Genomic DNA, 23,523 nt, shown 5'->3' on the forward strand with positions numbered 1-23,523 from the left:
GAAAGGCCGTTGTACCTAATATAGCTGTGCACCGAAGATGAGTGGCTAGAGCATACAAGAATGCCACATTTCTAAACTATCGGGTTGTAATGCTTGCACGTTCGTCTGTGTAGACGGAACACGTTTGGAAGAGGATATTGTGAAATTGCTGTAGCTTAAGAACCGCAATCCCTCTCTCCGGGACGCACTCTCGCGAGCCGCTTTGCTTTGCTAGTTTCCTGGGGACGGCTTCAATTCAACTCCAGCTCGAGACTGGCTGGGGTTGTTCGGGTATCGTTCCATCCCGTCCCGTGTGGTGGTGGCTAGCTGAGAGGAGGAGGAGGTGAGAAGTAGGTTAAGCACATCTCTCTCTCTCTCTCTCTCTCTCTCTCTCTGACTGACTGTTCGTTCAACTATACTACAGGCAGGTACTTCAACCGAGAGAACTCGAAAGCTGTTTGTTTGTTTCTTTGTCTGTCTGTTACGCTCGTTATACGCAAACCAGGGGGGGGGGGGGGGGGGGGGGGACCGATCACCTTTTACCCGGCAGTCCGCGTGTCGTGCCTGTTTTCTTGCATTACATACTTGCCGGCATCAACATGCGTCTCAGCCGCGCGTGTGAGTAAGGGTGGGTGTGTGTGTATGGCTTGACTTTCGGCTTTTGAAAAAACGGGAAAAAGAAGAAGGTTGGGCCGTCTCCAACGCTTACTTGTACATCTCCCGGCGAGCATGCCCTGGCTTAGCCCAGCTTGATTGCTTCGTGTCTATCAATCTATCTGTCTGTCAATCTATCTGACTGTCTATCTGTGTGTCTATCTGTGTGTCTATCTGTTCATTATACCGCCCCCGAGAGATTTTGCTCGCGAGAGGTCATTCGATGATCGTTCGATTGTAATCTATTGCTAATCTATCCATCCTCCTCCTCCCCCCTCCCCCCCCACTACACTATACCTTCGCCTCGACGACCTGCTCCTTGACATGCCTCTGGTAGGCCTCGGAGTTCTCCTCCCCTTTCAGCTGCACGCCGGTGATGGTCGGGTACCTCTTGCCCGCCACGTCGTGGGTGCGGTCCCACTCGGCCAGCTGGGAGATGGGCACGTTGACCAGGTTGTTCGTCGCCTCGCCCGTCTCGAGCACGATGAGCTCTTGCCGGATCTCGTAGCCGCGGCGCTTGGGGAGGACTTGGATCCAGAGGTAGTAGTACAGCGCACAGACGCCCAGCCTACAACACCACCAAAGAAAGCATCGAGTTAGCAAGAAGGGCACGGTGGGAATTGGAGGAGGGTTGTCATGAGAGGGGGGAGAGAGCGTACAGGCCGATTCCGGTTAGGATGGCGCTGGCGTAGAAGAAGGAGACGTTGCCGCCGTTGACGCCGTCGGCGGGCGGCACCCACGGCATGGCGAGGAGGAACACCTGCACGGCGATGTAGAAGAGGACGACGGCGTCCCAGGCGCGGAAATCGGTCCGCCCGACGTTGATCTTCTTGCGCTGGCGGCGGATCGTGTAGACCCCCAGACCCATGAAGAAGCCGAAGACGGCGTTGGGGTACGATGCGAGATCGACGGCTGGAGGGGTTGGCAGTGTTAGCGGGCGGGATCCATCCGGGCTGGAGAGACATGAGGAGCGAAGCGACGTACCAAAGTTGAAGGCATCTCCGAATGGAGGGCCGAGGATCTTGAGAGCGTGGGTCAGTCTTGAGCTTCTTCTGCGCTGGGACGGAGGGAGGGAGGGAGAAAGCTTACCATGATGATCGTCGCTACATACTTGAGGGAGTAGGGGCCCAGTGGCGTGCCGAACGGCTGAGTAGATGCCCAGAATCGAGGGAAAGGAAGAACACCCTGTCTACAGGAATGTCAGTCGAGGGTTGGAAGTCGAGGGAGCAGGATGCCATTACCTCCCACACTCACGGATCATGCGACCCTGGCCGATGAGTGTAGTCACCTAGAAGCAGGAAGTCCAAGTCAGCGACCCGTCTCAATTGATCTGTGGAGGCGACGAGGAGGGATGTCGGCCGCAACTGAATCTTTCCACCTACGAGATTTCCAAAGGCGCTCAAGAGGATGAGGATGTTGAAGCTGCGGGCGGCGGATCCGCTACCGAAGACCTTGGAGAAGAACAGACTGGCAGCAATCGTGTTCCCTTCAATGATTTCTTGCTTGGGGACTGACGGACCCCATCAGCGCGGAACGGAATAGATGCATGGCAATATCACGAAGGGAGGCATATAACTCACTCGCTGCGAAGTACGCGATGTTGCACAGCATGTAGAGCACTGCGACCAAGCAGAGCGAGATCGGACCAGCCCGTTTCACAGTCTTGATCGGGTTCTGGCAGAGTCAGTACAGGCACTTCGTTCCTTGTTGGTGGAAAGGGATCTCGCGAACCTTGATCTCGGCGACGACGTTGAAGCAGTTCTCCCATCCTACGTACGCGAAGTTGATCCGTACCAGAGCGTTGGTGATTCCGTAGGCCTCGCTGGTAGTTCCCGCGAACGCGTTGCGGAAGTTGAACCCAGGGTCGGGCACGGAGCTGACACCGCCTGCGAGAACCACTAAGCCGGTGACGCCGATGCTGTTTACTGTTAGCGATTCCGGCAAAGGAAAGAAAAATAAAAATAAAAATAATAGCTGGATGCGAAAGAGGCATACAAGAGCAAGGTGCAGAGCTTGACACAGGTGATCCCGTTCGCGAACCAAAGCGAATACTTGTTCGAAAATGTGACGACTGTACAAGAGTCAGATATGGCAGATGCAAGCGTGAGGCTGGCTACATTGACTTACTCAAGGTAGCAGCCGTATATCCCGCAACGGCCACAGCCTTGGACTGCCACTCCGAAGGCTCCTTTCCTGCAGCACGGAAAGCATACGTGGAGAGAACTGTAGTCCGGGTCAGAGGAAGAGCTCCGGGAAGAGGGAGGGCGGTACTGGTTTACCAATCGCATTACTGCTGCTGAAGGCGAAGATCACCTTGAACGCCGCAAAGGCTGTCGGGAGGAAGTACTTGGGTCGCGGCCATCCTTGCTCGAGGTAGACCACCTCACCTCCTGATCGGTTGGGGAAGTAGGAAGCGAGTTCGAGATACACGCACAATCCCGACATGGCGATGAGAACGCCAATGGCCCAGTAGACCAGACTCAGGCCGACGGATCCAATTCCTCTCAAGATAGAGCCGGCTGTGCACACATGATTAGGACCTACGCGAGTGAAGTGGGGAGGGAAGAGCGTTACGTGTGGAGAAGACGCCGGTGCCGACCATCTGCCCGACATTGAGCAGGATGACGGTGCACCACGAGACTTCGTATCCGAGGGGGGATTCGGCTTCGACAGGCGCGCCGCATGCCTCTGTTCATGTTGGGTTAGTGCTGTGCCGACCAAAATGCGGAGAGAGATGCAGCATGCCTTGGTACGACGGGCCAGAATTATTACCGCCTCGCTCTTCTGTGAAGTCCAGGTTTCCCTCACGGCTAAAGAGAGGTTAGTAGTCTGCACGTCGGATTTCGAAAGAGGAAGCTGGAGGGGGATATGCCACCAGGGGTGTATCGCTTGCTACCGGTGATGGGATGGGATGGGATGGATCATGGTTACTTACATGACGTTCTCGACAGGAGGACTGTCTGTCGCCGACCCCTTCCGGTCCGTCAAGGAGGAACGAATCCCCATGTTGCCAGCCTGCTGTGAATTCGAAACTGGGGAGTTAGTTGAGCTGAGAACCGCAGTGGGAGGGGGCATCTCAGTAAATAAGACGAAGCGCGCCGTGTGAATTTAAGACTGCCACGCTGCACGCATGCACGGTTGCGCAGAATTCGGTGGGTCCGCACGCAATCTGCGTCAAGGCGACATGCCACTCCCACCCCAGCATGAGCAAGGCCTCTTGGTATGGGGTCACTATTTCGATCTCCTATCTCTTAATCGCGTCACCTGCTGTATCGGGGATCGCGAGGCTTGGTTCATTGTTGCGAGGGTTTAGGGTCAATGTTGACATTCGCTTAGACTTTTACCAACGTGCCCGGAGTGGAGCGAGCTTCGCCAAGTTCCGCACCTACCACCACTGTACTCTGTATACCGTTCCTTCTTTCATCATTACAAAGCCGCAGTTCGTCTCTTTGCATTTGGATTTCGGAGAATTTTACACATATCTCCTCTGCAGTTCAGCGGCTATCTGGTCCAATGGCGTGCTTGAGATAAGAGTCTCGGGAAACCTTGTTATTGAGGCCAGAATTATTGCTTTGAAGTAGTAGTACTTGTAGAAGGGTTTTACGTATTTACAACTATCTAATCTGTAAACACCAAACCAGCGTACCCTGCAGGGCAGCGGGAGGATTCTCCAATTTCTCCGCAAGGTCTCTACTTTACCTAAGAGTGGACTGTTGCTTGATCCCAGCACGCCCTGTGGATCTCGGAACAAGACCTCAAAATAACAGCCGGGAAAATCTTATGAGGATGTTCATCCTGAATTTTGGTAAGTACCGGTACTCTTGTACTCTTACCGACAAGCCAGCAATAGATTTGATTGATTGCCCGATTGCCGATTGCCCGATTGCCGATTGCCCGGCTGCCCGACTGCCCGACTGCCCGACGGCCCGAAGTGATAAGTGCACGTACGGAGGGCAGACAGAAACCTCGACGGTTTACAAGCTGGAGACTCAAGAATCTGTTGCAGTAGATACTCAAGCGGAGCTGGACATTTAAGGATATCGGGTTTTGACGCAGTACGGTATTGATCGAAGAGGGCGGGGTCGGATACGAAGAGCTTGGCCAGTCGTTCCAAAGGATTCGAAAGCAACAGGGGAAAAAGAGCTTAAAGATCCCTCACGTTTCCGGGCAATGGGCACAGACTCGATGCAGGGTTTGGAGGTTGGAAGGACTTTCATTCCTTACTACTAGATGAGCCCACCCTCCCCCTGACCTTACGCTCCCGTCTTCCTCCTCTTCGACCCTCTTTCTTCAGGCGCCGGCTGCCGGCTGCCGCGCCTGCGTCGCTGCCTCCGTCGCTACAGCCTCATCTTCAGGAACCAGCAGATCCTCGGGAGGTTCCGGGTCCACGTATCTATACGGCACATCCACCAAGCCCTTATTCGTCTTGAACTGAAGGATCGTGGCAAAGGCCCTGAGCGAGAAGGCCAACCCAGAAGCAACGCGCTCCTTCGCCTGCTGCGATGTCGGGCGCAGCGGCGGCTCCCGCATCATGCACTCCATGATGAGCTCCCGCAGCGTCTGTGAATAGCCGGCGTATCTGGCATCTTCCATGTCCTGGCCGTGCGTGCCCCCTCGCAAGAGGTTCGCGTTGCACGTCGAGACGCGGTGCTCCGACGGGTTCGCGTAGGTGTTGCGCCGCGCCCCGGTGACGAGCGAGTGCATCACGCAGCCGACCTGGAAGATGTTCGAGCAGGTCCCCTTGCGCGAGTGGAGGAGCTGGTTGGGGTTGGCGGCTGCGTCGCCGAAGAATTGTACCATTTCCTAACCGACAGTCAGATATGTATATGCCTTAAGCGAGCTTCGTTCTCGGGGAGAGCGTCTCGAGGCGAGAGGCGAGAGAGACGGGGGACGACGTACGGGAGCTTGCCATTGCGGGTCTCCTCTCCCATGGAAGGGACGCCCGTTGGAGTCGATTACGATCCCAGTCTGGTATTTGGAAGGATACTGGACTGATTCTCCGAAATCCGCCAGCTGCAATCAAATCTGTCAGCTCTGCTCGCTGTGCGCACTAGCTTGCTCGGGTAGACGTGCTTTCAAAATCGGAATGCGTGCATGCTCCGGGCCCCGGTAGCCCATGAATATATTGCTCGGTTTGATACTATAGCGAGTATCAGCATAGCTTCTGAGGGTGATGCGAGCTATTCGCTGAGTCGACTGGCTCGTACTCATTGTGGCCTATCTGCATATCGTTGAAGTTGACCGTCTCGTCTTCCGAGCCGTGGTCCATCGTCGAAACCCCCAGCACAAGACCTAGAAAAGCAAAGCCTCAGCACGATCACCGGGAGACATTCCTCTCCAAACTTTATGTATCTGAGTTCAAAGCCCTCCCTACGCACATTGAAACATAGCCCATAGATCTGCTTCCAGCCACCCACCAGGCCTGTAGTCCCCGGTAAAGCTGCCGAGGTCTCCCCCGGGGCAGTACTCGAGAAACAGGTGGATCACATTAGCGTTGCGGCGCGGCGGGCCGTACATCCTTAGGATGTGCTTCGAGCGAAACTTAGCCAGCAGAGCCATGTTGATACCCTCATCCAAGGCTTCAGCGCCACTGAAATTGTTGATCACCGTCCTCTTCACCACAACCTCCGTTAGGGGCGGCGCGCGCGCGGGATCGCCTCTGTATCTAAGCAAAGCCAGGGTCAGTCAGCTAAGAAACACGCACGGGTCTCAACAACAAGGCAGATCCGCACGTAGATATGGACTGGAAGGAGATCGGAGGGAACGCTCCACTACGTACTCCCATAGCCCGGCTTTCCCAAACGCGCCCTCCCCTAGGATTCTGGTGCCGCGCCAATCCGCGCCTAAGTATCTCCACTCGGTTGCGAGCCACTTCTCGTTCTCCCTTGTCTCGGAGTCCAGGTCCATCGAGGTCTTCTAGGACCGTGGTAGTCGGTCGCTACGAGCCAGTGGTGATTCGAGAAGAGGGGATCTGTCTTGCAGTCTGGTCCCATAATAAAGGGAAAGACTCTTTTGCAGATCGGAAATTCGATTGCGTTTTTCAAACAAAGGGTGTGAGGATATCGAGAACAAAGCAACGAGTTGACTGAATGAACTAGCCGCAAAGACCTCTTGTAATATCGGCGGTTACACTGGCATGAATTGGGCTTTAGCATTTTCTGATTTGCTCATGGGTTCGAGTGCTGGAACTGCTGTGGGAGAGGTAATGTTTCTGCGGACGTCAGGTGCAAAGGAAAGAGCAGCGTCTGCAGAGAACACCAGCATGAATAAAACAAACAAGGGACTTTGACATAAGACAAGGTGAGATCACTTATAAATCACCAGCGGAGCCATCAGTAGTCGCGCATCGATTGTTCGTCGTCAGTGCCGATCCATCTGCGTACACGTTTCGTTCGACAGGAAAGAGTGTCCCGGCCTTCGTGCATTGGCTGAACACCTCCCTCCCTTGCCAGGGTCCTTATAGAAGCTGGCGAAAGACAGTGCCATAGGCATCTTGGGGCTCGTATCATGGATATTTTGAGAGCTCACGCTGAGTTGACCAGACCTCCGTAAGCGAGCTTTCGGACTAGTTTCGAGGTAGGAAATCACAGTTCTAGAGCGCGAGTGAAACGGGTGGCAGGAATAATGGCCTTCGTTGGATAGGCAAAACGATTATAGGTATGCGCAAGACTTGGATATATTGAAATCAAATGATATTTTGGTTTGATTGCACGGGTGCTAGCCACAGTGAGAAGCTAGAGGCCATTTCCTTTTTTTTCCTTTCGTGAAAGAAAGATCGTTCGAGAGTCGAGACGGTGGTAAAGTCATAAGAGACGATTGGTAAGATCAGGCTGTTACCGAGGCTCATGTTTCTTTACGCCTTTCTCCTGAGCAGTACGTCTCGGATTGCATCGCTCATTTCTTTCGTGCTCGCCCTTCCTCCGAGATCACTTCAATGGGTTGGGACAAAATCACGCCACGGACAAGGTATACTCAGGCCCCAAAATTTGTGAGGTCAACTTCCACTATTAGTCCTGATCTCCAAGCCCCCATCATCCTTCGAGTCCAAAACGCTCGCGACCGCTTGCTCAATAGTCTTCGCCTACTCCATCATCCCAAACGAGTACTTCAGGATCATAGCGACCGACAGAATCATCGCCGCCGGATTCACAATCCCCTTCCCAGCAATGCCCGGCACACTCCTATGAACCGCCTCATACAACCCCATCAACTTACCTTTCTCCCCTCCGCCCAGCCACCCGCCCAAACTCGCACTCGGCAACAGTCCCAAGCTCCCCGGCACCACGCTCGCCACATCACTCAGGATGTCTCCGAACGTGTTCTCCGTCACCACAACCCCGTTGAAGCTCGTCGGCGCCTTCATCATCAGCATCGCCGCCGAGTCCGCTAACTGATGGCTCAACTTGATATCTGAAAACTCATTCTCATACAGCTGTGTGACGACCTTCCTCCATAGACGACTACTCGCCAAGACGTTCGCTTCGTCGCAGCTAAATGACCTGTGTCGGGACCCCTTTACCGTCACTACTTAACTCTGGATTTCTCTCTGCCCATAGCGCAAGCCAGCTTTGCAGCCACCCTCGCCACGCGCTCAATCTCAGCACGTGAGTAGGCCCAGGGATCGATTGCAGAGTCCTCCTCTTCCACCTTCTGACCGAAGTAGGCGCTGCCGCAATCCTCGCGGACGATGACGAAGTCAATTCCAAAGATTATTTCGGAGCGAAGCGCAGAGATGCCGGTGAGCGAGGTGGAGGGAAGCTTCCAGGGACAGAGGATGGCGAAGAGAGAGAGCAGGGTGAGGAGGCCTGCTTCGGGTCTGATGGCGCCGGCGCCCCTGTTTGCGTTCGTCACCAATATGTACTCCTGATAATCTCGGGAAGGAGGACGGGAATACTCGCCATTTTGGGCCACCGATAGCGCTAAAGAGGATGGCATCGCTGCTCTTGGCGAGTTGCAGGATATTGTCTGTTGAAGGTGTACCGTGAGCATCGATGCTGCACCTTCCAGTAAGAGCTTTTGTGATTCTGAGCTGCACGCCTGAGGTGCGTGTTACAGCGACAGAATCGTGATTGCTTCGTCTGCCATTTCTGGGCCTACACCGTCACCTGGTAACCGCAAGATACGATGGGGCTTTGAAGTACGGGATACTAGGTTCGTGGCTTGGAAAGCGGGAGAGTCGTTGGACGCCATGTTGACTGGGTTGTGGAAATAGAACGAGGATGGTAGCGAATTCATTTCACTGGTGGCGAAGAAGTGTTGAAGAACGAGGATGATGGCGAAGTCCTTCCACTACTGACTGGTAAAGAAGTGTCGAGCTGCGGGAAAGAAGCTGGCTCCAAGACGGAACTACGGGACGTTGCTGTCAAATGTAAAGAGAAAGAGCGATACGGGGTTCTTTTCTTTGTCAATATGGACTGTGTAATGGAATATGGTTGCAGGATCAAGTCACGTTCAGCTCTTGGTCGGGAAGCAAAAGGGGTCTAAACGAGCGAGTGTTTACTTGCTGACGAGCTAGCCGAGATGGCAGAATATCTTATTCGATGTTAGCTTTCTTAGGGAGACCAGTGCCCACGGTCAAGAGGAGGCCCGAGGAATGTCAATGTCTGCCTGTAGGCAATACCGAGTTTGGTTTGTTCCACGGAGAGGGCTCCCTCAGTCGTCGATAGTTCAAACGGACTGAACAAAACGGGATCAAACGCGATCCCGGGGTTCTTTCGAAGCCCGACAAATCTTTTGAGCCTTACTTAGGGCAGATACATTTACATCTGGCGGGCTGGCCAGGTGTCCTGCGATGGAGACATTAAAAGACGTGTCACGTGCACACTAGCTTGCTTAGTAAAGTAGATCCGGCGACTCGACAAGGGCAATATCCACACGACGCGACGATCTGCAACGACCCCGCAATTCGGAATCTCGTCTCGTGCGCATCAATCGCTGCAGTAGGGCTGTACATCCCAAAATCGGTGTTTACTTATCCTCCACGATAACCTCACTTTCGCCCGGATCTTGCTGTGCTCTCCTCCGATCTCCTCTCCTTCCTCTCCTCTGTCCTCTCCTCTCTCCTCTTCTCCCCTCCTCCATGTCCTACATTTGTGACGATGAACATCATCGAAAGCCAGGTCGCAGATCTCAACTACCTCGTTGAATCGCCCATGGCAGCCGCAATCACAACCCCCATCTCCCCCGCCGGCGTGGCGCGCAGCATGAACGGCCAGCGACAGTCCTCGAGTGTGGAAAGCCCTGCAGAAACAGGCAATGCAGGTGGAACGAAGAGGAAAAGCGACGAGACGGGCACGAGTGCGAGTGCGAATGGGAATGGGAACACACATCTGAGGGCCAAGAGGAACAGATATATCTCGCTTGCGTGGTGAGTGCGATTTTGGGAGAGATTCAGAGATAATGGAGGTCCTTACAGGAGCTGGCGTCGCGGCGCATTCCGCTTAATAATATACAATAAGGACGTCAAAGCTTACCAGGAAAATCAGCAACGAATGCAAGCGCAGGAAGATCAAGTGCAATGGGAATACGCCCTGCCAGCGCTGCGGGAACCTCAACCTCGACTGCCAGTATGCGCCGAACTGCTGTACGAATGGCTTCAAGGAGTCCGAGGAGTTTCGCCTGATGAACTCGCATCTCGCGGCGCTGCAGGAACAAGTCGACAATCTATATGCGAACCTGAATGCTTTGCGGGCTGGAGGAGATGGAGCTTCATTCATTGCGCCGTCTGAGGGCTCCATGTCTGTGTCTCACATCCCGCCCACATCCCCATCAGCCAGATACCGACCGATCCACCAGCACCCTTCTTTTCACGGTCCGACGAGCTCGGCATTCAGTCTCGATGTTGCGAAGAATACACTGCATAATATGGGATATCAGGGCCTCGGGGTAGATGAAGGCGCTGTTACTTCAGATGCCACACCCGTCGGCTCTCCTCCTCCCATAGCTCACGTTCGGCATGTGTCCGTGGTGGACGGGGCTCTTGGTAAAGACCCCATCTGGGCACTTAGCAGAGAGGAGATGCTTCGGCTATGTAGGGTTTATGAAGAAGAAATGGGACTGATGTACCCTATTTTGGATATCGAGAAGGTTATGATACATGGGACCAAACTACATGATCTTGTCGACACTACTGCTCGCACTGGTCTTGCCAATCCGGCAACTGCAGGGAATGGCGTCCATGATACCCAGTCGCTGGTGTTGAAGATGGTTCTTGCTTGTGCCACTGTTGCGGAAGGTAATGGCCAGAGTGAGATTGCGTATAGGATATTCAAGAGTGTTAGAGAAGCTGCGGATAGGAGACTACATAGCGAGGTGATTGATTTCAAAAGCCTGCCATTTTTGGTTCTCGTGGTACGTGATTTGGCAGCAGAGGTGCCCAAAGTTATTGCTGACACTTTCAGTCCATCTACCATTTCCATTGTGACGAGGAGGCATTGGCCTGGCGAATTATCGGTAAGCTGCTCCAAACCTGCGTCTCCGTAACATGGATCTCCATGTATTCTGAGCATCTATATTATCTGTTGTTCTCCAGGCAGGTCTTTCTTGAGGTTTCTTTCTGACACTGAATTCTAGGCCAAGTCGCCCGCATGTGCATAGAGCTCGGCCTCCACCGACGTGATTCCCTGTTCAAAGTTGTCACCGATGAACAGGAGCGTTCAGAAGCCATCAGATTATTCTGGTCCATCTACGTCTTGGACCGGAGGTGGAGCTTTGGAACGGGCATGCCGTTTGCATTACAGGACGCGGACATTGATCCAAACTTACCCGAACCCGTAGGGACACGATTAAACACTCAACGAATGTGCGCTGATTGTTTCCAGGAGCTCTCTATTCCATATCTCAACGTCATGATCACCTATTCGCGAATCGGATCAAAAGTTTGGAAGTCTGTGTGCAGCTTTCTACCGGTCACTGCACCAGCCTTGAACATTGAAGACATCGGGTACCTCGACTATCAGATCCTACAATGGCAAAAGAGTATCCCTCCCGAACTCCAATTACCCACCTCGAACTCAGCTCAACCTTCTTCTCGCGCAATTCACCGTCTGCAGATACTGCTATACCTAAGAGCCAATCAGATGCGTATTCTCATCTACCGTCCCGTCCTGCATTCCGCAACATCCATCCAAGACAATTTGCAGTACGCGGAAACAGTGGTCGAGCTCGCTAAAGACACTATCCGCGCTCTCACCCACCTCAACCAGACGTCAGACATCTACCGCGCCCAGCAAGTCTGCTTCAATTACTTCCTCATCTCGGCCCTGGCAGTCGTCTTCCTCGCCAGCTGTCACGCCTCGGTACGCTTCAGCGATATCTGTCGCGAAGAATTCTACATGGCTCTCGACCTCGTCAAAGGCTTCAGCACCAAATCATTCGTCAGCAAGCGCCTCTGGAAAACCATCAAGGGCCTCAAAGAAGTTGGTCCGAAACTCGGCCTCGCTCCAGATCCCCTGCTCAGCGGCGCCTTGGCACACAACAGCAGTATGCGCGAGGACGACGCTCACTCCTCTGCAGCATTAGCTATGGCTGGGCTGGCCGGACATGAGATCAGCGGAATGGGCGTCAATGGGTTCGGAGCTGAAAGCTTGGTGGGAGGAACAGGAACAAGCAGTAGTCCGATGAACGGGTACCAGATGAGCACCGAGATGACGCATCTATTCGAGGCTGCGCTTGGTAGTATGGGGATGAATGGTAGTGGGAATTCATCGGGAACGACACCAGGAGGCGGTCATTTCGCACCGCTTGGGGATGGGCTGGGCGGGGTCGGCAGCACCATGTTTGGTGGGGACGAGGAGCTCTATCGGCAGCTGAAGGATTTGTTCTAGTGCTTCAAATTCCGTAAAGGCCAACACTCCCCATGATGAGCGGCGCTTTCGTAAGTTCATCCTTCGCCACCTCGATCACATTTGGCTGTGGCACCCACTTCTGATAATACAGATTACTGGCAACCGGTCTATCACCTCATGCTTCTCATTGCTCCTTTGTTTCAGCTTCTACAAGTTGACGGGCGGAACGAGGATGACTGGCCGAGCAATCATCCGGTTTCTGGCCCGGCATACGCTGAGCATTCTCTGAGCCTGATTGACAGACTCCAAGTAGAGCTGTGGCTGTATGTGCTTGTTATCAGGAACTTACATAAGCTTGTCCCGTCTACATAGAAACTCGGAGCCCTCGATTCTCGGCTAGCTAGACAAATGAAAACAATAAACAAATCCGGGATTCCGGGCCGGGTGGTGAGAAACATGCCCATTTTTGCAAGAGACCTACTAGATTTTCTGGCAGCGGAACAACTAACGATTAACATCCGTATCGAGAATTTCGAGGATAAGATCTGGTATGCTACGTTGGTTCAAGTCAATACTGCCCATTCTGCTTTACGAAGCGGCTTTCTGGGTGTGCAGTGGCCGGCCGATCACCTCGCTGCGGTCGCCAACATTACAAAGCCGAAGCCGACAGAAACGTTCGCCTTATTTTTTATCTCGGATAATGACTGTTTCTGTCGCTCGGGAACTTTTTGTTCCTTGTTCCACATCGCCCACGACAAGACCTGACACGCCTTGGCACGCCACCGCCAAACACGATCCGTCGCGGCGCTTTTCGTTTACAGAATACGCTTCGCGATCAATGAAGCGTCAACAAAACCTCCTGGCTGCGCAGCCCTTCGCGCATAATGGCGCTTTGGCATCTCGTTCTGAAGATCCGTCAAACGCTGCGCCCGTGGATTGCCACGGACTTCAGATGGTATAAGAATGGCTGAAGCCCCAACGACTCTGGGCTGCTCCAAAGTTGGGCTCTTCCATTTCGATTTTTCCACTCATTCCTCATTAAATTCTGTCTTCGATTCGCTGTGCTGGCCACTTCCCACTTCCTAAGGATTTCTACCATGTATTCCTCCACTCCGATCCTCCACCTGGCGGCTTTCGCTTCGACCGTTCTCGCCCACGGAAACATCATCTCCCCTCCGGCTCGCGTCGTCGGACCAGCCATGGACGCCGCGTGCGGAAAGTCCGTCGCGAACCTCGTCCGGGCCGACATCACGAGCCACATCGAAGACATGCCCGAGGCGTTGGCGCTGGAGAAGGACACCGACCCGGCGGGCTGCAACGTCTTCCTCTGCCGCGGGCAGCAGTTCGCCGACAACAAGGCGAACGTGCAGAACTACACGGCGGGCCAGGTCGTCAACATGCGCGCCGTGCTGCCCATCCCGCACGAGGGCCCCATGAACGTCAGCATCGTCGACACGGCCACCAACCGAGTCATCGGCGCGCCGCTTATCAGCTTCGACAGCTACGCCGACGAGTCGCTGGCCGAGCTGCCGGCGAACAACACCAACTTTAACGTCACGGTCCCGTCGGATATGGGCACTAACTGTACGGAGGCCGGCGCTTGCGTGCGTATACTCTTTCTCTTGCTATTGCTATTGCTATTGCTATTGCTCTTGTTATTACTCTCTCTCTCTCTCTCTCCCCTTCATCTTGATTGCGTGACGACGAGTGGGATGTGAAGAGGGGGACCCCGGCTGACATTCTACTGCGCTCTAGGTCATGCAGTGGTTCTGGTTCGGCACTTCGGCTAAGCAGACGTACGAGTCTTGCGTCGACTTCATGATGACCGACGCGGCGTAACCCGCTACGGCAGCGCCCGCCACACCAGCGGGGGGACCTGTGCCACTCGCGGCACCAGCTCGCGCTGCATAATCAATCGGCACCGGATCTCGAAATGTCTTTGAGCGTGTGTGTGTGTGTGTGTGTGTGGTTCTTGAATAGATGGATTGATACGTACGTGCGTGCGCAAAAGCCTGCTGGCCTGCTGGCTGGGGGGTGTTGTTAATCTAAGAAGGGGAACGAAATGAACGGGACGAGGGGAGATGGGATCGGTTCAGAATATATCAGTAGATCTGCTTTTGCTTTGCGGTATAGAATAGTATCATGTAATATAGTATAGAATCGGATAGGATAATGTTATCGTTACACTTGAGCTGGTTGGACATGCTGGTTATAATGAGTGCAAAGTACTGGATGAGCCTACCTATCGGGTTGGCTTTACTCGTTGTGGGGTTACTTTCTCAGTAGTTGAGTAAGATGTGCGTTTAGATCGGAGGTTATAACCCCGATATTCCATCTATACAGTAAAGAAAAAAAAAGGCCCCAACCAAGATGTAAAGAGAACGATGTTTGTATTACACGGATCGAGGCCGCCCCTAGGGCCACATGTATTCGACAGCTGTCGAGAGAAAACTCGACGCACAGCATTATGAATTGCTTTTCGGAGGTCTACATGGTGCTCACTTTGTATATAATTCCTCTACTTAGCGCGTCGCCGTACCCCATGGGAGGTCCCCAGTGTCCAAGCATTGCGTTTTGGATACCCGCCCGACGTTAATAAGTACAACGACAACAATTACTTGGCTGACTCCGGTCCGGCTTCGAAGTATTTCGATAAGTCGATATTGATATACTTTATTTACGCTATACCTTGCTTTTCAAGTTTTTCATTGGACAAAGATATATATACCTTATATATATATTTTTGGCGATATACTACCCCCCCCCCCTAAAAAAATGAGCATAATCGATAGCAGCTGCGCTATACTAACTTTGAAATGCTTTTAAAAGCTGTAAGGGCTATGCGATACCGCGGGATGAAAGACTCGGAGCAATTCCCAAAAAAAAAAAAAAAAAAAAAAAAACAAAGCTTTTCTTTAACGTACTAATCGTCGGTTTCCTTAAATTTTAATTCGAAAGAATTGACCGACTTGCTGTAGCGGGATTTTTTACAAATTAAATTCAAGGTAACCGACGATTACGTAGTTGGTACTTTCGGTTAGGTAATACTTTATATGTAATTCCTTTACTTAATACGTCGGCCGTACGTTACAAAAGGTCTTGAGGCGGCAGGCAAAGCTTGCCATCCGTTCGACGTTAATAAATACAAGAATAATAACAACAACTTGCACCTCAGCCATTTTCTTCTTCTTGCTCCTTCTTTCTCCTTCTTCTATTTCTTCTATTTCCCCTTCTGAAATAACCCCCCTTCCCCGTATTTAAGCATCACACGCACCATCCGACTTCTCCGCAGGTCCTGTCGCCGCAGCCGAAGCCGCAACCGAGGAGGAGGAGACGGTGTTCGACGTGCTGTTGGCCAAGGCCGCAGAGTTCATTCCCGGAGGAGATCCGCTCGGGGGCCCGCCAGTGCCGTTGCCAGGAGCCCCACCGCCCATGCCACCGGAGGAGGTGGATGCGACGCCACCCTCGGCGTACAGGTTTGCCGCGGCCGAGATGCTCTGCTCGCTGGTCAGATCGATGCCGAAAGCGACCCATCCGAAGATGCCATCGGCGATGGAGCTGCCGAGGAGCGAGTACTCGACGACCGGGTCGGTGGTGGCTGCTTCCTCGCTGAGGATCTGGTCGGCCGAGTTCAGCGTGACGACTTGGGTGTTGGATGAGTAGGGGGCGATGGTGTCGGCTTGCGTGATGAGGTCTTGATCGAAGAAGAGCTGGCCGACGTGGGAGACGTGACCGCCGGAATAGGTCCCGTTTGCATATTGGGTGCCGTTGAAGTGAGCGAGGACGTGGATGTGGGTGGCGCGACTAGTGTAATGCCCGGGGAAGAGACTGTGGCGAAACTCAGGGTCAGTCTTGCCAATTGTCTATCAGATCAAAAGAAGAACAGAGTCCGGACAGGCTCTGGTCACAAGAACGCCGGCGAGATATAAAATGCTTAGGAGGAACACTTACGTAGCGAACTGGGCCACGCCTTCAGCGTCGGTAGGTTGTAGACCACGGAGGAAGGTGGCGTTGAGGTTGGTCAGATCGCTCGAGTCACCGTTACCGTTGGCGACGATCCCTGAGTAGACACCGGTGGCATTGCAGTGCCAGATCTCGATCATCGCATCCGGAACGGGATCACATGTCTTGACATCGATAACCTGGGTATCGAGGAGGAGGTCGATGCCCTCTTGGTCTTCGGTGATGTCTTTGCGGACGTATTCACCGGCCACGTAGTAAGGGCCTTGAGTCACCTCAGGAGACAGGATACAAGAGCTGTTGCCGGAGAAGAGGATAGACGCCTCGGTTGAGTTGTCGTAAGCCTCGCTGGACAGATGCGATGTGGCGAGGACAGAAGTCAAATCTCGGGCTCTCATGTAGGGGGCATCTGCGTATGATCAGCCATCTGCGATATCGAAGGAGGCGGAAGCGAACAAGACTGACCCTCTTGAATGGAACGCTTCTTGCGAGCATTCCTGGCCAGCGCAGCCCGGCGAGCAACGTTGGACTTGTCCATGCCGCGCGCCTTCAGTTTAGCAGCGCAATGACTGAGATCCTTCTTGGCGAATTGCATAAAAGCAGCACGCTCTGCGATCTCCTCCTGGATGTCATGTCCTGGATGAGCGACGACATTGGAGGCAAGCGCTGCAGCCGCGATGAGGGATGCGATGAGTTGCATGGTGGATCGAGGAAGTTCGAAAGTAGAGCTGGTGGTTGTTGCGAGGAAATCGAAACAAGGAGAGAGAAGAGGTTAGGAAAGACGAGGAAGTAATGGAGACAGGTAGATGAAGATGATGAAGAGGCGATGGGGAATATCTGCACTAGAGTCGATTCCATCGTGTATATATACATACATCGCAGTGGCTACGACTTCGTCCCTTGCTATGTTGACACGGATGAAGGTTACGACGACGATTTTCGTGGATCACGTACCCACTCGTCAAGCGTACGTACTATACCGTCCGTCCGTAGTTACGCGTTTGCTAAGCAAGAGATATTACAGAGTGGGTTTGCGGAGGTTAGGGATGTCAATCTCCTCGTAAGACAAACACGATTTATCTAGAACAAGAATGATGAATGCGATCATCGATCACCAATTCATAAGGAAACGGAGAACGGGAGGACGGAAGGGAAAGATAACCGGATCGGTACTCAATTAGATAGACAGCACAGTTAGATGGACGGTAGCTACCGTAGGTTCAGTATCTATCTTATCTAAGAATCAATAGCGATAATAAGCGGCCGTCTGTCTGTACATGATTAGAGCAATACACCAACACACACACACGCTTTGTTTCCCAAAAAGAAGCTTTAGGAAAGTCTGACAATATTCCGGTTTACAGAGTAAACACTTGATCAAGAGAATAACCGATCGGAAGGGTGTTCTCTCGCAGACGACTGACTTGTGTCCGTCTCCGTATTGGCTGGGAAGAAAAAAAGAAGCATTGCGCCGGGGCTGGCCTGGCCGAGGAAGACGCGTGGACAAGTGAACGGATATCTTGGCAAAAACTTCCTCGTCCGAGATCTGAACTCAAATAAATCGATTGGATTGGAATGCATGACGAATCGTTGTCTCAAGCTGAAGGTTTATTGTGGACTTGCAGGGTTGCTCCAAAGATAGGTACAACGTACTACGTACGTAGTGTCGGGGTGGCTGATGAGGGGACCGAATTCAGGGTACTATGCAGTGGGAATTGCAAGTAAACAATAAAATGCTTGGTTGACTGACTCAAGCGATCCGAACTGAACTGAGCCCCGACGACCAAATCTTTCAGAGTTCGCCGAGCCGAATAAGCGACCCCAATGCTTATTCCTCGGAGACAGAAATCTCGGAATAAAATACACTCGTCAAGAGCAGTGTGTCTACCTCGTGAAGGGAGTTCAATGCCATAGCGGAATGATGTTATCGACCCTTTGAAGAGATGCTTGCCACGTCAATACATCTCTCGAGTTCGACGTCCGCTTCTCGCACACCCTGTACAACTTGTTAGTAAGGTCCAGTATAAGGAATTCAAGTCGCAACACTGGAAGCCCCATACAGTCGCACTATGACCAGTCAGCATCTGCACCCATCGATTGCGTGGCGACCTGCAGTAGTCAAAGTCGATCCCTCATTGTGAATCGAGCAATATCCTCCACCACAGATTTTACAGGTGAGCTGGGTGAGCTGGATACATTGATGACACTGCTGGGGGTCAGCCAGAATCTAAGGACTGGACCGTGTACTGACATTCAGACCACACTCGAAGCAGCTTCGAACGACTCCAGCCTTCGAACAGGTCAGCATGTCTACAGGGCATGGGACGAAAGAAATCGCAGCTGTCCCGTACATCCCGCTGTGAAGATGCTTCAACCCCACATCCCGTTACTACCAGCCCCGGACATCATCTCTGCAACTAGACAGTGTTCGACACAGAGACCATATTGTACCTTGAGGCTTGTTTGATCCGGCGGAGATGCAGGGCCGACTATGTCCCGAGATGGAGCAGAGCCCGGCATATTGCCATTAGGAACTTCATAGCAATCCTCGCACCACCACCTTTTACAACTTTCACAGAAACGATTTCGAAGGCAGTCCATACACCTCAGAAGGAGCTTGTCCCCAGAGTGGGAGAATGGGGTCTTTGCTGCCTTGGCCGTCGATGAATGAAGAGGCGGAGGAGAGAGCAGCGGGAATCTGTCTAAAGGCGATACTCCGAAGCTCGATATCCCCTCTGGAGCCTCCCCACAATTTGAACAACATCCAATAGAGTGGGTGGCAACTCGCGACGAGAGATGAGCACTTTCACTTCGATACCACGGATTTACTTGGCTGTGTTCTTTTGTCCCAGGCGAGTGACGAGGCCCATGGCAGAGGGCAGCATCGAAGCCGATGATTCCCTGGCAAGCATACAGCGTATTCGCCCATTCCAGCGAGATGGGTTTGCTGAAGACTTTACCACCAGTTTGATACCACTTGTCAGCACTGGATGCTAACTCTTCGGCTAGAGTATGCCCGGATCTCAGGTTCCAGTGAGCGCCGAGCTGCGCACCAGGTACATTGAGAACGCCCCCATCAGACGACCAAGCATCGCTTGGTTCTAAGCGAACAGGATTGCCAGGAATTTGAGAAATATGGAGATTTAATGGGTTGTCTTTTCCTCCGAATATGTATAGGGCTTGCAGCTTGGGGTTGGCTGCTCGAGACGGCCGGACAGCATATATCAGGGCTTGCTGCAGTTTTCGTTCATTCAAATTTTGAACCTCGCGTATCGAGAGGGTGCGAACGTTCCAGCGGTCTTGGAGAATTATTTCCGCGAGTAGTTTATGAGACACAGACAAGCCATCGAGGATCAAGGTGTGTACATTTTGCAGGATGTTTCGACGGCCCAGGGTCTTAAAGATGGCTTGCAGAGGCGCACCATAGAAGCTGGACATCCGTGTTAGCGAGGGACATACAGCTCGGCGATACATACATACATACATATATATATATATGTACATATATTTATCACCAAACTATATAGAAACATAAATGAGACTTACTCGTCCTCAGTTACATTCTCGTCTAGCCGCACGTTCCTCCACACTTGCCCGCCATGATCGATTGTAGCACTCTCCTCAAATCGCGCGAATCTGAGCTTCGTCAGATCAAGATGTCGAAAGACGACAGGACTATCGCGGATCAGATCGCGGAAGGACTTTGAGGTGGCACCAAGGGACAGGCGGGCAGAGAGCGGTAGATAGGGAGCGGTTTGATCCAGCACGAGCGTATTCGAGAGGAGCTGGAGAAGGGTGGTTGGCAGAGGCGTAGGGTGTGAAGGTATTCCCGGACTGGACCCGTCCATGGCATGGAATTCAGAGAGGATGCTAATGAGCCAAAGGTGGATGAGGAGTGGAGGTGGTGGAGGCGGGATAGTATTGATATTGATATCCACACGTGACTGGAGACTCCAACGATAAGCCTTGCCCTTATCCTTATCCTTATCCTTCTTATCGCCGATGCTGACGCATTTAAATACGGATGGCATCTTCTAGATATGCTGTCAGGTTAGGTTCCCCGGGCTCAGATCTTGCCATTCAACTTCACGTCCAGAGCACCGAACACCGAATGCCGACAACTTCATGATCCCCAGATTCTTACCCAAAACCACGCCTAGGAACCCCCCCTCAACCTCCCTTCCTCATCTGCCACTCGAATGAATGGCCTCCCTCATGGCCTCCTCATCTGAGATCACCCTCACTTGGTCCGGAGTATACAAAGTAGCGCCCAAGAGCAGCTGCAATAGCAAGATCCTGCCTGGCGACAAGATCCTCCTCCCCCATTCAGCCCTCCAGCAGCTCCTCGCTGCATCGACAATCACAGTCCCCGCCTCAAATCGAGCTTCTGCCTTCGACCCTTTCAACCCCTACTCCCTCGCCGCCGCCCGAGCAGAGCAGTCGCAGTGGCGAGATACCCAGCAGCAGCTTCCAAATCCCCTGACCTTCCGGCTGGTCAACTCGAACAATGGGAATGTGGTTCACGCCGGCATACGAGAGTTCTCGGCCGAGGAGGGCGAAGTGGGCCTGAGTCCGTTCTTGCTGGAGGCATTAGGGGTCACGCAACCCGCCGCGAGGGCGAAAGCCAACATAGTGACGATAGATTCTGACGATGAAGGCACGCAGGATGCCCCGATAGACCTTACCGACGATGCTTCCGCTGACGAGCCAGCAAAGATCACAGTCCATGCGAAACAGCTGCCCAAGGGGACATACGTGCGCTTACGGCCGCTGGAAGCTGGCTATAATCCGGAAGACTGGAAATCTTTATTGGAGAAACACATGCGGGAGAACTTTACAACTCTCACAAATGGGCAGATCTTGACTGTGAAGGGCGGTAAGTCAGAAGAGTTCCGCTTCCTGATCGACAAGCTTGCGCCCGAGGGAGATGGAATTTGTGTGGTGGACACGGATCTCGAAGTCGATATCGAGGCCTTGAACGAGGAGCAGGCGCGAGAAACTATGAAGCAGATCATGGCCAAGTCGCGACAGGCCCCTGGAACTGTCGAAGGAAGTTCCGTTGGAGGAGATCTGAGTATCTGGAAGTCCTCCACGGGACAAGTGCTGGATGGAGATTATGTGGACTACCAGTTACCTTCGTGGGACCGCACGCAAGGAATCGAAATCGTGCTGGTGGCTGACGATGGGGAGGACTTGGAGCTGTTTGTCAGTCCGTACTCGCCACGCCAAAGAGCCCGACCTCGAGAGGACGAACATGTTTTCGGAGACTTCAGTAGCGAGTCATTGAAGAAAATAAGTATACAGGCGACCAATGTGGAGTTAGAAAATGCGGAATCTCTCTATGTTTCAATATATGCTCGTGCAACAGGCGCGGAGTCATCAGCACTCCACAAATTCTCCATCGGATTCAAATTGATCCCCAAAGAACGACCAGAAGAATCAGCCGAAATGGTTATCGAGCTGGACGAGCCGGGCGGTGAAACAGAAACGCATAGTCCCAAAGAAGAGCAATGCAAGAACTGTCGCCAATGGGTCCCAAAACACACCATGATGCTCCACGAAAACTTTTGCCTGCGGAACAATGTCATCTGTTCCCACTGCTCCGAAGTATTTCAAAGGAAGTCCCAAGAATGGGCCGACCATTGGCATTGCGATCAGGATTCTGCGCACGGCAATACCCCCTCCTCTAAAGTATCCCACGACGCCATCTTTCACACCTCACGTCAATGTCCAAACTGCCCCTATGAAGCTTCCAATATTCGAGATCTCGCTAGTCATCGAACATCAATCTGTCCTGGGAAGATAATCCTTTGCCAATTCTGCCACCTCGAAGTGCCGCAAGAAGGCGACCCCTTCGATCCCTCCCCTGAGCAACTGATTTCAGGCCTCACATCCCACGAACTAGCAGACGGGGCGCGTACAACCGATTGCCACCTCTGCTCCCGCATCATCCGTCTTCGCGATATGGCTACGCACCTGAAGCACCACGAGCTTGAAAAGGCTACGAAATCCGCCCCAGCGATTTGTAGAAATGTAAACTGTGGACGGACCTTGCACGGAGTAGACAAGAATGGAGAAATTGGAGCGGGGAGCAGGATGGGGCAGGGTCCTGGGAATGACTTGGGATTGTGTAGTATCTGCTTCGGCCCGCTGTACGTCAGCATGCACGACCCCGAAGGAAAAGCCATGAAACGGCGCGTCGAGCGACGATACCTGTCTCAACTCATCACCGGCTGCGGAAAACCATGGTGCAAAAACGAATTCTGCAAAACAGCCCGAGTCAAATCTGGGAAGGGCGAGCCAACATTGACAGCTCAACTTGCCCTGCCGATGGTGAAGCCACTGTTGGATTCTGTGCCGGATCGCGACGCGAGTATGTTCTTCTGCGTTGACGAAGGGAGTCAGAAGAGGAGAGGGCTGGCGGAGATGTTGGCAGCTGAGAAAGTGTATGGATTTGAGTGGTGCGTCGCTGGGTGCGAGGCTGAAAACGGGAGTTTAGATCGTGCGAGAGCATGGCTTGAGAATTGGGCGCCGAAGAAGAAGTAAACAATTGGTTTATTTTTATCAGGATTGGGATCCGAATTGGAATTGGAATTGGGAGTGGAGTCGGAACTTGGTTCGGGATGGGGAATTGGGAAATGAAAACATTTTCACAGCGACGGCGTTGCATACGGAGAGCGTTCGCACCGGGATGCAGGGTGAAGCATCTGCGTGGATATAGATGCATCTCAAGCTACAGACTATCTTGCCAATTTTACTACAGGTTTTTTGCCCAACTCAACTTACGGCATCGAGTTATGCCGGTTCTTGTCAGGTGCATCCTATATAGCAGATATGAATACTTGGAAACCAGGCAGCTCAATCAGCGCTACTACAAGCCTATTACGAAATGGACAAAGATAATTCAATCCGAGGTCTCGTCGATTATTTACTTTCGCTTAACTTGCTTGTCTACCATGACTGATCAGCTTGGCGACAGTACTGCACGAAAGTTTTTTCTGATCCTCGCTTACTATAGCCAAAAGATTTCTCTCATCGTGACCTGGTATCCAGAGGCCCAAGGGCTTTGCAGCTGAGACTAAACTCGTCCCTGGTCACGGTTTGAAGCCACAGCTCCTCAGCTACTCCTCCGCTCCCGAACTTC

The 23,523-nt window shown here is 52.7% G+C and overlaps 8 protein-coding genes across 9 annotated transcripts; 3 read left to right on the forward strand and 5 right to left on the reverse strand.

Moving 5' to 3' along the window:
* Positions 1–924: 924 nt before the first annotated feature.
* Positions 925–3,639, reverse strand: L3040_003497 (uncharacterized protein; the record flags this gene model as incomplete). Its single annotated transcript, XM_066154498.1, has 14 exons — positions 925–1,201; positions 1,293–1,545; positions 1,618–1,654; positions 1,723–1,822; positions 1,875–1,921; positions 2,016–2,143; positions 2,214–2,307; positions 2,365–2,551; positions 2,629–2,704; positions 2,761–2,856; positions 2,913–3,152; positions 3,208–3,321; positions 3,379–3,443; positions 3,569–3,639. 14 exons carry the CDS (start codon positions 3,637–3,639, stop codon positions 925–927), a joined length of 1,785 nt encoding a protein of 594 aa, XP_066012454.1.
* Positions 3,640–4,923: 1,284 nt separating this feature from the next.
* L3040_003498 (uncharacterized protein) lies at positions 4,924–6,540 on the reverse strand (the record flags this gene model as incomplete). The annotated part of the gene is made up of 6 exons (XM_066154499.1): positions 4,924–5,436; positions 5,533–5,646; positions 5,707–5,773; positions 5,841–5,925; positions 6,012–6,298; positions 6,413–6,540. The coding sequence occupies 6 exons, from the start codon at positions 6,538–6,540 to the stop codon at positions 4,924–4,926; spliced, it is 1,194 nt and encodes a 397-aa protein (XP_066012455.1).
* A 1,174-nt stretch (positions 6,541–7,714) lies between these two features.
* Positions 7,715–8,823, reverse strand: L3040_003499 (uncharacterized protein; the record flags this gene model as incomplete). The annotated part of the gene is made up of 4 exons (XM_066154500.1): positions 7,715–8,093; positions 8,162–8,467; positions 8,520–8,627; positions 8,687–8,823. 4 exons carry the CDS (start codon positions 8,821–8,823, stop codon positions 7,715–7,717), a joined length of 930 nt encoding a protein of 309 aa, XP_066012456.1.
* Positions 8,824–9,731: 908 nt separating this feature from the next.
* On the forward strand, positions 9,732–12,458 carry L3040_003500 (uncharacterized protein; the record flags this gene model as incomplete). The annotated part of the gene is made up of 5 exons (XM_066154501.1): positions 9,732–10,000; positions 10,137–10,983; positions 11,034–11,085; positions 11,206–11,405; positions 11,454–12,458. 5 exons carry the CDS (start codon positions 9,732–9,734, stop codon positions 12,456–12,458), a joined length of 2,373 nt encoding a protein of 790 aa, XP_066012457.1.
* A 1,058-nt stretch (positions 12,459–13,516) lies between these two features.
* Positions 13,517–14,258, forward strand: L3040_003501 (uncharacterized protein; the record flags this gene model as incomplete). Its single annotated transcript, XM_007293899.1, has 2 exons — positions 13,517–14,023; positions 14,175–14,258. 2 exons carry the CDS (start codon positions 13,517–13,519, stop codon positions 14,256–14,258), a joined length of 591 nt encoding a protein of 196 aa, XP_007293961.1.
* Positions 14,259–15,676: 1,418 nt separating this feature from the next.
* On the reverse strand, positions 15,677–17,079 carry L3040_003502 (uncharacterized protein; the record flags this gene model as incomplete). Its single annotated transcript, XM_007293900.2, has 3 exons — positions 15,677–16,247; positions 16,371–16,788; positions 16,845–17,079. 3 exons carry the CDS (start codon positions 17,077–17,079, stop codon positions 15,677–15,679), a joined length of 1,224 nt encoding a protein of 407 aa, XP_007293962.2.
* Positions 17,080–18,334: 1,255 nt separating this feature from the next.
* On the reverse strand, positions 18,335–20,410 carry L3040_003503 (uncharacterized protein; the record flags this gene model as incomplete). 2 transcript variants are annotated; one of them, XM_066154502.1, is made up of 7 exons in its annotated part: positions 18,335–18,375; positions 18,440–18,446; positions 18,493–18,585; positions 18,631–18,669; positions 18,731–18,736; positions 18,831–19,809; positions 19,926–20,410. In XM_066154502.1, the coding sequence occupies 7 exons, from the start codon at positions 20,408–20,410 to the stop codon at positions 18,335–18,337; spliced, it is 1,650 nt and encodes a 549-aa protein (XP_066012458.1). The 2 variants fall into 2 exon arrangements, with proteins under 2 accessions (XP_066012458.1, XP_007293963.2); XM_007293901.2 differs by lacking the exon at positions 18,731–18,736.
* A 172-nt stretch (positions 20,411–20,582) lies between these two features.
* Positions 20,583–22,925, forward strand: L3040_003504 (uncharacterized protein; the record flags this gene model as incomplete). The annotated part of the gene is made up of 1 exon (XM_007293902.1): positions 20,583–22,925. One exon carries the CDS (start codon positions 20,583–20,585, stop codon positions 22,923–22,925), a length of 2,343 nt encoding a protein of 780 aa, XP_007293964.1.
* Between the last annotated feature and the right edge of the window lie 598 nt (positions 22,926–23,523).

The sequence above is a fragment of the Drepanopeziza brunnea genome, assembly GCF_022702325.1.
Source record: "Drepanopeziza brunnea f. sp. 'multigermtubi' strain 214-2 chromosome Unknown ctg4, whole genome shotgun sequence".
In the NCBI taxonomy this organism is placed as follows: domain Eukaryota; kingdom Fungi; phylum Ascomycota; class Leotiomycetes; order Helotiales; family Drepanopezizaceae; genus Drepanopeziza; species Drepanopeziza brunnea.